Below are 14701 nucleotides of genomic sequence, written 5' to 3'. Positions count from 1 at the left end.
AACATTATGGGTTTAACAGATATTTTATTGATAAAAAAATATTCTGACCAGTTACCATTAGCTAGACAGTTTTTTTAATCTTAGAACACCAGGGCCTCTTAAATGGCCGTTTACTTTAAGACTTTTGCATAATGTCACATTTGTGCAAACTAACTTTACCCCACATAATATCTATAATGTCTTAAAATGAAGTGATGTTAAAAAAAGAAGAACATGGCAGGTGTATCAAATCATGTCTTAAAATACGCAGCAAGCATCTCAGAGCAGAGAAGGTTTATCTAGGATTAGCTCCAGGCCCCTTCAGTCCATGATTGTAATCCTAACAAATCTGCATTAACAAATTTACATTAGACCAGCAAAAAGTATTTCCTAGGGTCCGTCACCAGACACTACTGCAGTTTGGTCCAACTTTAAGATTAATCCATCCAAGAAAAAACAAAAACAAAAACAAAAAAAAAACACTTAAGAGACTAGTCTTGATCACAACAGAGCCAACTCCAATAAAAAGTTATTCTCTTTTGAGACGGAGTGTCATAAAAGAATACAGTACAACTCAGAATAAAGAAGAAGCATCAAATAAAGTTAACATGTAAACCTAAGATGCACCTTTTTCAAGAAAGAGAAGCAGTTAAAAAAAAACATTTACATGTACTCAATGCTTAAGGCATCCATCTATCCATTCAAACCTGTGACCAACACTACCGCTCACTCAGCCAGCTTTTTGATCCCTGATAAAGCGCTAACAGGAATAAATAAACCAATTTACATTTAGTATAGGAGAAGGCTTATAGAACTGCAGTACAGCATAGAGGAGAAATCCATTTCTTTCCTAGGAAGGGGCGTACATGTCACACCAGAACTTTTAACTCTCATTATACAACAAGAAAAAGGAACAGCAGCTATTAAATGGCAAGGGATTTCTATGTACGGTATGCACAACTTTACAGCTGGAACCATCTACACTACTGCTGAAACATGTCAGTCCTATTCATGTACAAATCCATCTGACCTATAATAATAGGAACAGTCAAAGTCCTTACCATCCTTTCCCTCCTTACAGTACATATCTGAAAAAGTTCACTCAAATTGTTCTTTAAATGACCAAAAAACAACCACTTTTGGTTCCTTCAAGAAACTATGATTGCAAAAGATTTGTGACCAAGAGAGTCTGGTGCATTTTGCTTAGCCTTTCCATGGGTTATGGCATCACTCAAAGAACCATTTAAAGCACCTTTATTTTAAAGAGTGTAGAAAGTCTGACTACACTCTTACCTCCCCTTATGCTAGATATAAAAAGATAGTCCTCCTAAAAGGAGTGCAGTAACTTTTATGAACACTATGAATGAATAAATGAATGCTAAGGATGAAGAGTGCATGAGATTCCTCAGCAGATATTTACAGAGTGTGCCGGTGCAAGTCCTTACACACTACAAAGCATATAACATTACAAAAACCTGTCCCCCCATTTGCACAAGTAATACCATACATTTAAGACAAGTCAGTTGTGTAGTTTTGTTACATCATAATATCAGTAACCACAAAAAGCTGACCTAGGTAAGAAAGAACATGGCAAATTTAGACTATCCAGTTTTTACTGTAGCGAGATGTTCATTTAATTCATAAAAAACAGGGATGCACTGAATATTCAGCAAACCTACATTATTTGGCCAAAAAAAATTGGCGAAAAATGCTCTTCGGCCAAAGACTAATTAGAATAAAGAATAATTTATACCGAACAATTATGGTTCTTTTTTATGAACCCCAATTATAAATCTGGAATATTAAAACTGGTCAGGGTTCATTAAACATCATTTTTTAAATTGTTGGTTTGGGATTGCTTTTTAGACAAAATAAATTTAGGCTATTTAATTTATGCAAAGGTGAAAAAAGTGGCACAAATAATGAAAAACTGCTAAAAACAGCTATCAGCCAAATATTTAATTTTGTTCAGTTTCGGCTTCAAACAAAAATGTTAATTTCACTGCATCCCTATTAAAAAACAAACAAGGCTTAGTCATAAGGCTTTGTGATTTGTTCTGAATCACTCTTATGTCACTGTACACAAGATATAATAATATACTGTATATATTGCTAGAGAAATCAGAAAACTTGGACTGGGACTGCTGGGAGTTGTACAAGTCCACAACATCGTATAGAAGGACATTTATATATTTGGGGTGGAGTTGCGGTTAAAGCAGGAAACGAGTATGGCTATAAGTAACCTAGCTTTGGTTAAGGTATCTAAGGTACACTGGAGATGTATAGGACTCTAAACAAATCTATCCACTTGATTTCATAGCAGCTCAAGAGTTTCTGCATCATGTTTGAAGGCAGGTGAGATTTCACATCTCTTCACGGTAGTAGTCAGGAGAGGTAAAAACACAATTTCACGGAGTGCGCTGACAGGAAGGTACGGTACAATCAAACAAAAATACAGAGGTCTCCTTTCCTGCACTGTTAAAAAAAAAAAAGAAAGAAAGACAGAAGAGAAAAAACACCCTCTTTTTCCTTCATCCTCCATTCTTCTTGTCAGCAAGCACTGCTTGCTATGAGGGCTGAATGAATGGAGGAGATATCCAGCCGGTAAGATGCTTAGCAACTAGAAGTTGTAAAGAGGATCAAGAACAGGTTAGCCTTTCAAAAAAATGGATCTAGACCTCAGGGAGTGATTAAGTCAATACTTATTAACTTACAAGGCTTAATGCTCAGACTGTGGCTGGGACGCCAACTCAGAGTACATCAGTCCCTCTGCAGAGATGGCGTCCCCCAGCCCGACTGTCCGTAGTGGTCGTTTGCATACTAGTACTGGACTGAGATGGAAGGACACGTTCCTCCTGCTCCACACAGTAACTGGACTGGATGCTTCCAACACCAAGCTCTCTCTAGGCTCTGAAAACGAGCTGTAGAACCTCTGTGGCATCTTCAGCACCACTTTACTTACATCCACAGCCTGTAGACCACACGCCTGACTGCTGGCCACACGTGCCCCAGCCGCTACCGCTGCCCCCTGGTTCGCCCAGTGCCCGTCAACTGTAGCCAGGATGTGGTAGGCCAGCGTGTGGAAGTGGATCCGTGTCAGATCGGCCTCAGACTCCGGGTCAGCCCTCCCGTGCTGCTCCAGGATCCACAGGAGAATGTCACTAACTCGGCCCACGTCGGGGATCCCGTCCCAGGCGGGGAGGTCAGAGTGAGGACCATCTCCGGCTTGGGAGAGAAACAGCAGCTCCTGCTCATTGAGCCCGATGGAGTTGACGATGGGCATGACCTGCTAACAGAAGAGCCCACAGTACTGAATGTGGTACATCTGCTACTCAGACACTTCAGATAAATAATCAAATAATAATTCTAATAATTCTCTGTTAAACCTACACATTTACCTCCTTCATGATGCTGCTCATATAGTCTTTGTCAGTCATGCTGGCCAACTCCAGATGTATGGGCACCTCATTGCGGACATCTGAGATGGCAACAACAGCCTGCGCAACAATATACAAAAGAGTTCTATAAGCTCAGACAGGCTGAGAAACAGCACTAAAATATTCTAAATACAATACACTAGTGCATCTCGGAAAATTGAACATCAAGTTACTTTATTTCAGTAGTTCAGTTTAAAATGTTAAACACATATTATATAGATGTATTAAAAACAGAGTGATCTATTTTAAGCGTTGCTTTCTTTTATTGTTGATGATTATGGTTTACAGCCAATGAAAACCTAAAAATCAAAAATTTGAATATTATATAGACCAGTTGGTACTTTTGTCAGCATGGGTGGTGTACCAAGTCCTGCTGGAAAATGAAATCTGCATCTCCATAAAAGTTGTCAGCAGAGGGAAGCATGAAATGCTTAAAGATTTTCCAGGAAAACACTGCAATGATCTTGACTTGATATAATAAAGTGGATCAACACCAGCAGATGACATGTCTCTACAAACAATCACTGATTGTGAAAACTTCACACTAGACCTCCAGCAGCTTGGTCTGTGTGTCTCTCCACTTTTACTTCAACTTTTATTTGAGACACAGATTTAATTTACCAGCAGGACTTGGCACACTGCCCACACTGCCAAAAGTACCAATTAATATTCTGATTTTCTGAGACACTGGTTTTTGGGTTTTCATTGGCTGTAAGCCATAATCATCAACAATAAAAGAAATAAACGCTTAATAGATCTCTCTGTGTGCAATACATCCATTTTAATATATGAGTTTCACATTTTGAACTGAATTACTGAATATATATAGCCAAAAGATGAATTTATTTAAAAAATAAAATAAAATAAAAGGAACTGCACACCTCTTTGAGTCGGTCCTCCCACAGCTCTCGGCCCATGCCCTCCATCATGTGCAGTCCAGAAAGCACCACCAGTCCAGGCTGGAATTCCTCAAGACTTGCCACAAAAGTCTCCAAAGCACTCATCTCCCCATTGGATACATCATGAGAGAAGATGAAGCGGTTGGCCTGTGGAGCTCGAGTCGATCCCCACTGCTCCCCTAAACACATACAGAAAAAACTTTACATCACTGACATCATCTCACGAAATCAAACAGCGCAAATGTTCAGCAGTAATGATCAATTACTTAAGAAAAAAACTTACAAAAATATGGATAACATGTTAAAATAAAATGGTTTTAATTCACATATACATTTGTTAATCTTAAGTTAATTAATTAATACATGAACACATCCTTACCTGCCTTGTATTCCAGAATAAGGTGATATTCGTCAGTCTCTTGCAGAGATTCTGGAGGTACTACTATCTGCTCGTCTAACAATTCGTGCAGTTTAGGCCCCACAGGCCCACACAGGAGCACCTATAGGAAAACACAGCTTTTAGTGTCAAGAGGTGTTTTATTGTCATTCCAACAGAGTACAAGAACATTATTAAGACAGCAGCCATTAGACAATTCAACACACAGAACAGTGCAGTACAGTCAGAGTACAATCTGAATGTGCATGGTGAGACAGGACATTCTGTAGTGCACACTGATTTTAACTGGATAACAAAGAGCTGAAACATAAAAGCAGACTATTTAAAATCATTCAATAAACAAGTGATAAGACAAGACCTGTACCTAGACACAGGAGTTATATATATATAAAAAACACAGACTAGAGTTTTAGGTTTTTAGTTTCTTGTTTAGTAAACCTCCCATAGACACTTCTGTATCTTAATTTTCACTAGGCCTGAAGATTTATTAATGTCATTTGTCTGCTATATGAAATTGTCCTGCAGTTTTATGTTTCTAATTAGTTTAGTTTAATGCATCAATTTGGATGAATCCAATAGGCTTCTGGCTCCATGTGGTCTTTTAAAAGAGTAGTAGCTTCCTCAGTGCCATCCTGCAATGCAGACCACTTTGGTTCAGTGTTTGTGAATATTCATAATTTGACTAGAGGGCAGTCAATGAAAGAGGCCAGCTTATTCTTAGAGGTCTCTCTGACATTCTTTTTGGGCTCACCATACTTATTCGCATTCCCTTGATGTGACTGTTTCTGGATAAGTAGTCATTTGGGAAAAGTAAGGATTTTGCTGAATTTCCTCTATTTGTACATTATGTATTTCACATTGAACTCTTTACAAATCGTTTTTTAACCTTTTGTAAAACATGCAAAACATGAAACAAACATGAACTCACTGCAGCATCTGCAGTTTCTGTCTACTCACCACCAGTTCAGGGTAGGAGGCAAATTTCTGACCAATCAGAGCAGCATTTCCTCCCACATATAGCTGCAACAGAGAGGGAGACAGGAAACCACTGATTATGAAATATCCTGAATCAACCAAAAGCAATGTATCCAAAACCACAAAGCACTGTGGCTAAACATAAGCTGTAAAGGTCACATCATGCAATAATTAAAAAGCAAGAGCCTAACGCAAATACATATTCAGAGTAATGGACTAGTCTTCATTTAGCCTGAACCTACTGCTTCAGCTATTAATTACTGTCGACAAAGCGGAATTACATTTGACACAGAAACCCAATCCTCACTGGGCTTAGCCTTCATTCAAAATTAAAAGTGTGTCTTAGTTCTCACAGATCAACACTTTCTCCTCTACAGTAGAGACACCAAAATTAGCAGGATATTTAGGAAATAATATTGTCAAACTGGTCAGGACAGTTTTAGGGGCGTGTGCACAAACTAGAATGGCCACACCAGGCCCTGTGACAAAGCAGGAAGATATTACACTGGTTTACACTCCTGTAAAAAGACAAAAGATGATCCACCCAGCAGTGATTAGAAGATCCTGTTACACTAACACTTTCTGCTGACGAGACAGGAACAGAACCAAACCCTAAAAGCAACGCCAGAAAATAAATAGTAAATTTTACCTGGGCACCAGGGTATTCAGCAGCAGCTCGAGCAATGCTTTGAAAGACTTCACTATTGGCGAAGAATCGCTCTGCAGCTGCCCCTTTCTCCATGAAGTGAATGAAGGTCTCTTTTAGGTCCTCTTTGGAGTGTAGAACATCATGGTCTCTGCCTGATCCCGGATCGACAGCTAAAGCTTGGAGCAACCCTACCCCCGACACCACCACATCAATACAGGCATTCACCCTGAAGGCAGAGAGAAGGGGTGATTATTTTAATTATAAGAGTGGCGGCAGCAGTGCTATTGTAGCACAATTTAGCATTTACTCCATTTACTCTCATGTCACTGAGTAAATTCAATTTATAAAATGCCTAAACTGAGGTCTATACCGTTTAACCACTTGTGCACTTAGCTCATCATGTGCAAGAAACTTACCCAACTGCTACTCGACCCCACTGCTTCGTCGGGGCAGTGATGAGGACATCCCAGGCCCTGGCGATGGTTTCTTCCAGACTTGGAGCAATGGGTTCATATTGGGGAAGGGACTGGGTGACAAACTGCAGCATTCGCTCTGGTAGCTCTGGGTTTGTGCGATAAAAGTACCCCAAAGTTATGGCCATCAGAGCCACCAGCGCAGCCTTCCTCCACATGGTTCAACACAGGTCCTGAAACACAGCCAACCACCAAACCCAGTAAACATATAAAAACAATTCTCAAGGCAGTTCTTCATGATCTTGTAAGGCAGTGGGGCAGAGGGTTCATTGCTTCTTGAGTAACACTATGAAATCCACAGTGAACATACTATACTCTGTACAGCACGTATGCTATGCAGAACACCCTGGATTTAAGTAGGCCTATTTTTAGACAGCAGCTTTCATCTTATTCAGGGGGAATGAATGAAACTCTCAACCAAACGACCTGACGCGTTAATAGATGGCCACTCCTTTACAGGGAGTTAAAGTTACTGGTATTTAGTGCAGACTTGCTAACATAGCTAACGCTAGCTATATACAGCTCTGGGAAAAAAAAAAAAAAAAAAAAAAAAAAAAGAGACCAATCATTTTCAATTTTGCTAATTATATTTTATATATTTTAAGTAGAATAAACATTGTTGTTTTATTCTATAAAACTACGGACAACATTTGTCTCAAATTCCAAATAAAAATATTGTCATTTCGAGCATTTATTTGCAGAAAATGAAAAATGACTGAAATAACAAAAAAGCTGCAGAGCTTTCAGACCTCAAATAATGCAATAATTAATAATGCAAATATTCATAAAGTTTTAAGAGTTCATAAATCAATATTTGGTGGAATAACCCTGGTTTTTAATCACAGTTTCCATGGATCTTGGCATGTTCTCCTCTACCAGTCTTATATACTGCTTTTGGATAACTTTGTGTCACTCCTGGTGCAAAAATCCAAGCAGTTTAGTTTGGTTTGATGGCTTATGATCATCCATCTTCCTCTTGATTATATTCTAGGGGGTTGCAATTTGGTAAAATCAAAGAAAAATATTTTTTTCCCAGAGCTGTATATATACCCATTCATTACACTGTATAGGGTCTCTTTCTGATCTAACCTAGGTAACTTAACCTAGATACAGAAAAGATGACAGTTCCTTTACTGCTCAAACTAGCTGGATAACTGGCTAATAGTTAGCTGGTTAGTGCTTAGCTTTAGGGGGTTCGCAGTTTGATTCGAGGTCGGGTCAAAAATTCGCAATATAGTTTAGGTTACATTAACCAGAAAATGGGCTGTTTGGAAGTCCACTGTTTTGGTGCTCTGGCTGGCTATGCTAGGCTAGCCAGTTAGCTAGATAAGCTCCCGGTTCTTGCAAGCGTTAGCAAGCTAGCTCGCTAACTAATAAGCTAAACCTCTGCGCTACAAAGATACAACTGAATGGCACATATTAAATCCTGAGGGGGGAAAATCCAGCCCAGTCTGCCTTTAATACCCCAGGAGCTAATTCTGCCTAGTATTATGTGTCTGACTGCTGCCATAAACCCTCTGACTATTAACAGGCTAGGCTAGCTGACAGGCTAACGACAGCGTTATCACACATATCACAGGTAGGTTAAGTTAACGAACCTAGCCGCTCAACTTCCAGCTATAAAACTACACCAACCCACCAGTTTACTCATTCCGAGCGATACTCAGGCGAACACACACACACACACACACGAGGCGCAGAGCTGTGCAGACTCACCTGAGAGAGCGCTGTGAACGCCGGGGCTACCTGAGTGAAGTTGTGAGCTCCGCGGCGCCACGTCTGACTGACTACGGAGGAAGTCGGAAAGTTCCCTTAGCGAGCAGCAGCTGCTGAATCAGATACGCAACTTTATTGCGTAGCAGCGTCTGTGAAACACAAAACACCAGCGTAAACACACTAACCCAGCTGAAATGCCCCTATCAAGTGTTATTCTGTGTTTATACAGCACTCAGTCAGTAAAGCAGGCATTTCCAGGAACTCTGCAGTGTTTACTAACTACATGTGATTTATTCTAAGTTATCTAAATCACAACTGTAGACAAACATAATCTGACTAAACTGATAACCTCCACAGTGCAGTGCAGGCTAGAAAAAATAAAAATAGTTTAATTGATATCCGCACAGAAAAGTCCCAGTTTCAAAATGCATTTTAAACAACTGCAGTACATAAAGAAAAAATATATATTTTTGGGCCATTTTCATACATTTATGATTGCATTTTTATTACTAATTGTCTCATTATAAATCATTTTTATACACAGTTTATGACTACACATACTTTTAAATTTATACTTTTTTTATTCAGAAATGTATAAAAAAACATTTTTTTATTTATAACATTTATAAACGCATTTTACAAATATTTGCTTTTAAACACACGCATAACACACAAACACTACTATACAATACTACAGGTCAAAGCTTTGAAAGCTACATATCACTATGAGTCAGCAACTCATGTTGAACTCTAATCTAAACTCTAGTCAGCGCACACATACACACACATCACTAATGAACCTTAGGCACAACTACAACATACAACTTTCTTTGAACAAAATTGCACATGTACAGTGTCATCTCTTTAACTGAAACACCTTTTGTCAGCTCTTGAAAAGTCATTAACACAAAGTTTTACTTACGTTTTCTAGCCTGCTCTGTGGATGTTTATGTTTTAATTATGTTTATGTTATTTATGTTTATGTTAATTATGTTTATGTTTATGTTACTGTTTTTTTTATATTAATGTGCTTAGTGCAAGACATGAACAGTGAAGCTCTTTGGAAGGTTTTTGATCATTTGTGTTTGTCTGTAGTTGTGACATAATAATCAGTCCTTATTTTAATAATACATTAATTTATTAGGCATTAGGTCTGTATAAAGACCATTGAAAATTATACAGAGGTATCTGTATTCAATGATTCAATTATTGGGATATATTAATTCAGTTATTGGGATATATTTTTAGTTTGAACATAGTGCACTGTATAGAAACTTACTGGCACACATATTTTATAGTGTCACTGATTGAAACCTAATGAAGCTTGTGCACAACTAAAAATAACATAAAACATAAAAATATAAAATAAAATGTAATGCTGCTGCATTACAACATTCTTTGGGCAAAACTGCACATATACAGTGCAGTGAAAAAGTATTTTGTTATTATTTTGTTTTGCTTTACATTTTTAAGATTATCAAACCAACTTTAATATCAGACAATGGCAATCTGAGTAAATGCAAAAAGCAGTTTTTAAATGATGATTTATTTTATTATGGAAAAAACTATCCAATCAATCCTGGCCCTGTGTGAAAAAGTAATTACCAGGATACAGAAAAATATTTTGCAGGCTGAAGAGACAAAAGTGGAACTTTTTGGAAGGTGTGTGTCCTGTTATACCCGGCTGAAAACTAACATAACTTCAGAAAAGGAATGTCATACTGTAAGTCACACATGTTAGTGGTAGTGTTATGATCTGGGGATGCTATGGTGCTTTAGAATCTGGACAACTTGCTTGAGTTGATGGAATCATGAATTCTGCTCTCTACAAGAGAAAATCCTGAAGGAGAATGTCTGTACATCAGTTTGTGACCTTAAGCTTAGGCGTACTTGGGTACTGCAGCAGGACAATGATCCAAAGCACATCAGCAAGTCCACCTTGGAATGGCTCAGGGAAAAAAAGAAGAAGGTTTTGGAGTGGCCTAGTCAAAGTCTGATTGAAATGCTGCAGCATGATCAGGCCGTTCACGCTCAAAAACAATTAAAACAATTCAAAGAAGAGTGGGCCAAAATTCCTCCATAAAGATGTGAAAGACTCATTGCCAGTTATCCCAAAATGTATTAGGTTTAGGGGGCAAATACGTTTAGGGCTAGACTGGCTTCAATAGTTTTTTTTTTGCCTTAATATATTGTATTATAATAATTAAAAACAGCTGTTTTATATTTACTGAGGTTATATTAGTCTAATAGTCAAATGGTCTTTGTTGGCTTTTTGTCATTATGTGAAACACCTTTTGACAGCTTTTAAATAAAGTCATTAACACAGAGCTTTACTTACTTGTTTATTCAATGTGCTTTGTATAAGACATGAACAGTGCAGCTGTTTGACAGGTTTTTGTTCATTTGCGTTTGTCTGTAGTTGTGACATAATAATCAGTCTGCATTTTAATAATACATTTCTGTATTAGGTATTAGGTCTGTATAAAGATCACTGGAAATTCTTCTATTAGTATTCAATGATTCACGTATTTGGATAAATTAATTCAGTTATTGGGATATATTTTTGATTTATGTGAAATGGTGCTCTGTACAGAAACACATATTTTTCAATGTCACTGATGTAAACCACAGCTGCAATGTCTGCATTGCAAATATCACCATTTCATTTGCTATTCAAAACTAATAATGACCCTACATGCCTCCTGATTCCATGACCTAATGTCACTGGTTCACTATTTGTCCAAGCTTGAACCACTTTGGCTAAGTACTAACCACTGCATGCAAGAAACTAACTGCAAAATCTGCACTTTCAGAGAGGTTCTGACCCAGTTGTCTAGTCATTACCATCTTGCTCTAGTCAAAATGGGATAAATTATCAGTGGTGGATGACCAGTGGGAATAGTTAAGCTTAAGCTCTGGGATACAGGCCATTTTTTTATTCAGTAATACGCTGCCAGCATGTATCCCATCCCTCCCATTTTCAAAAGCGTTAACATAGTCTGCTCAGGTAAAGACACCAAGCATACTTTGATATTCTGTTACGTTATGACATAAATTATTAAATAAATTATGAGGATAGTACATTCTCTCCTTGTTCCACATTGGTCTTATTATGTATTTCTTTAACAGACTATTTCTGGAAAGAACTTAGACACCTTTTTGGTGCTGTTCTTCATCATTACCAACAGGTGGCGGTATTATCTAGGCAAGAATCTGCAAGACCTAAGCTGCATTGCTCCCCAACAAGCATTCACTGATTCTGATATTAGTAGAAACAAAAAGCCTCAGAAATTTGTTCTAACATCTAGTAGCAGCTATTAGACATTCTGTGCTTTTAACATATAACATTCCCTTTACAATATGTTATTTTAACAACGACAGCAATTTTGAAATACCTTTCAAATGCTAAACTTTGAGTCTGACAAAAGCATTTGACTCCTGCGTATATTTCAGATACTAGCCACGTGACGTAAACAGGTGTAAACTGTGTATTACCTTGTAATATGAAATACCTTTTAATCATTTATTGTCATTTATTATCATATCGGTGTAAAATCTAGCAGAAATTATATCACATGCTGTTTTTTCATTTTCAGTGATGTTTTTGAATTACTAGTGATGCTACAACACAAAGAGGGTGAAGACTAGCGTTACAAGTGAAGTCAGCCACCGCCTCTTGCCAAGTAAGCCAGTGTAATCAGAGAAAAGTGCATCAACTCAAACCCTTGTGTTGATTGCCATCACCCTTTGGACTGATGATAGGAAAGAGCATAATCTACCCACCCATAGAGATCATGGCCAATTGTGCTCTCTCAGGGCTCTGGCAGCTGATGGAAAGCTGCATAACCGAGATTCGAATCAGCGTTCTCCCAATCATAGTGGCAGCGCTTAGCCCACTGAACCACTCAATGCCCTACATGAGTTATCTTGCCCGATTAATCAAATGTAGATAGGGCAGATAGCAGTGTGTCTTGAGAAGTGACACTTCTTAGTTTTGTTTTTATATCAAAATTTTGGTAAATATGATTTCCTGATTTAGCTATGCCAATCAACCCACCCTCTTAGCTGCTTTCTCCTTATCACCTGTAATGCTTCCAACACCAGGAGGGTGAAGACTATGAATATGCCTCCTCCGACACATATGAAGTCAACCACCCTCTCTTTTCAAACTGCTGGTGATGTAGCATTACAGAGTGGGCTAGAAGCGCAGCAACTCGGCTTCGATACATCAGCTCACAGATGCCTGTGCTGACCAACATCACCTTAAGAGTTATGTAGGGAGAGGGCGCCATCTACCCACCCAGAGAGAGCAATGCCAGTTGTGTTCACCCTTGGGACCCAGGCCACTGATGACAAGCAGCGTGACCTGGGATTCGAACCAGCGATTTTCTGATCATAGTGGCAGAGCCTTAGTGTACTGGACCACTTGCATTTATTATTGGAAAACGATGAGATGAGAATATTGATATTCTGATGCTATTTATAATTCTATTCATATATATTGACTGCAGTTTCCCCAAGAAGCAGGTAAGAACACTTAAAGGTGACATGCTCATTATTCTGACTCCACATGTGAAGTAGGATTTTCTAACTAACACATGTCAGTGGAGCTTCGACATGGTTCTAAAGCTTTTATTTTAGGGTAAAATGCTGCTTAATGTTGGTTTAATGTCGTGGAGCTGTAAAACAATTTCCATTAGCGCTATAAAGACTATTACGAGAAAGCAATAGAGCAATTGAGTTATATGCCAAGCAGCTGCATAATGATAAGGAAGCAATGCTCATAGTACATTACATTACATTACATTACATTTGGCAGACGCTTTTGTCCAAAGCGACTTACAATATTGAAGTGCAAATAATAGAAGAGTTTAAGTACAAAAATAATAGAAGTTAAAAATAAAGCATCTATAGATAGGGCCTTAAGGAGGTCAGAGGGAAATAATGGGATAGAGGAGTAGAGAAGAGGAAGAAGGAGATGAGGTTAGAATTAGTTAGTGTGTTAGAGGTGTTAGGAGAGTAAGTGCTCTTTGAAGAGCTCTGTCTTCAGGAGTTTCTTAAAGATAGCGAGAGATTCTCCTGATCTGGTAGTGGAAGGTAGTTTGTTCCACCATTGGGGAACTCTGTATGAGAACAGTCTGGATTGCTTTGTGTGAGTGTTTGGCAAAGCGAGGCGACGTTCATTGGAGGAGCGCAGCGGCCGGGAGTAAACAGTGCGTGACCTGGAAAAATGCCTTTCTGGTTTAAATCTGGCCAGCTATGCGACCAGCTGCGAGCTGGTAACTTGAGACATGTGCAGATGACCTCTCCCAAAACAGTGTGGCACACACAGAGATTGCACGTCCATACAGCACAGTGTAAATCATTATATATATATAGCATTATATTCTGGAATTATGCTGTATACTAGGACTCTAGTAATTCTCTAATTCTATTCCATCAGAAAATAGATTCTGCTGAATCTGAAACATGATGCAACACATGTAACATCTGCGTGCAAACTGAAAAGTAGGATGAAGAAAGAAGTAGAGTCCAGTGCTTTTTTTCCCTTCTTCTATAATAAGTAGCAATACTTATTTCCTATTACGTTAAAGGAATATATTGTCCGGAAGAGCAAAAAAAAAGAAGAAAAAAACACCAGGCCGTCTCTTTGTCTCTGCTTTGATCAGTGCTTTGATTGGCTTTATGTTGCTGGATATGTTGCTCTGAACGAAGGCCTGGGTTTCAACCTGTTTCCATACGGCAGCAATAACCAGGGTGGCGCCTTTGATAGCAGTCAGGGAGAGCAGGGAAAATGTGTGAGGATTTCCTAATAGTTTAACTAATTCCAGATTAAAGGGATATCAAAGAGAAGAGAGAAGCCTGGCGAAGGCGATTACGAGCGCAGGCTCTGAGCAGAAATGGCGAGCTTAAACCTGATTTCACACAAGAGTCGAGTCAAAAAATAAATCAGCTTTCTCTCCCTCCCTCACGTAGACACAAAAATACCACTCGCACTCACACTTACACACACACAGGCTCACAGACTCACACACAAACACACACACACACACACACACACACACACACACACACACACACAGACTTACACTCTCACACAAAAACCCATAACTATGTCCACCCCAGCATGGAGTCATTAAAAATGCAATGGTGGCCACCAGACTTTGATTTCTTGG

At 38.7% G+C, this 14701-nt stretch overlaps 1 protein-coding gene across 2 annotated transcripts; it reads right to left on the bottom strand.

Annotated features, from left to right (window-relative positions):
* Positions 1 to 6: 6 nt before the first annotated feature.
* Positions 7 to 8630, bottom strand: adpgk (ADP-dependent glucokinase). 2 transcript variants are annotated; one of them, XM_007235188.4, is made up of 8 exons: positions 8526 to 8630; positions 6753 to 6982; positions 6337 to 6562; positions 5670 to 5732; positions 4695 to 4815; positions 4298 to 4494; positions 3378 to 3476; positions 7 to 3268 (listed from the first exon to the last, which is right to left on the bottom strand). In XM_007235188.4, the coding sequence occupies exons 2-8, from the start codon at positions 6965 to 6967 to the stop codon at positions 2699 to 2701; spliced, it is 1491 nt and encodes a 496-aa protein (XP_007235250.2). In that variant the 5' UTR covers positions 6968 to 6982; positions 8526 to 8630; the 3' UTR covers positions 7 to 2698. The 2 variants fall into 2 exon arrangements, with proteins under 2 accessions (XP_007235250.2, XP_049330388.1); XM_049474431.1 differs by having other exon boundaries at positions 7 to 3265.
* Between the last annotated feature and the right edge of the window lie 6071 nt (positions 8631 to 14701).

Source organism: Astyanax mexicanus, chromosome 2 (assembly GCF_023375975.1).
Source record: "Astyanax mexicanus isolate ESR-SI-001 chromosome 2, AstMex3_surface, whole genome shotgun sequence".
NCBI lineage: Eukaryota > Metazoa > Chordata > Actinopteri > Characiformes > Acestrorhamphidae > Astyanax > Astyanax mexicanus.
Note: the sequence above shows the minus strand (reverse complement) of the source record. Positions and strands in the feature narration are given on the sequence as shown.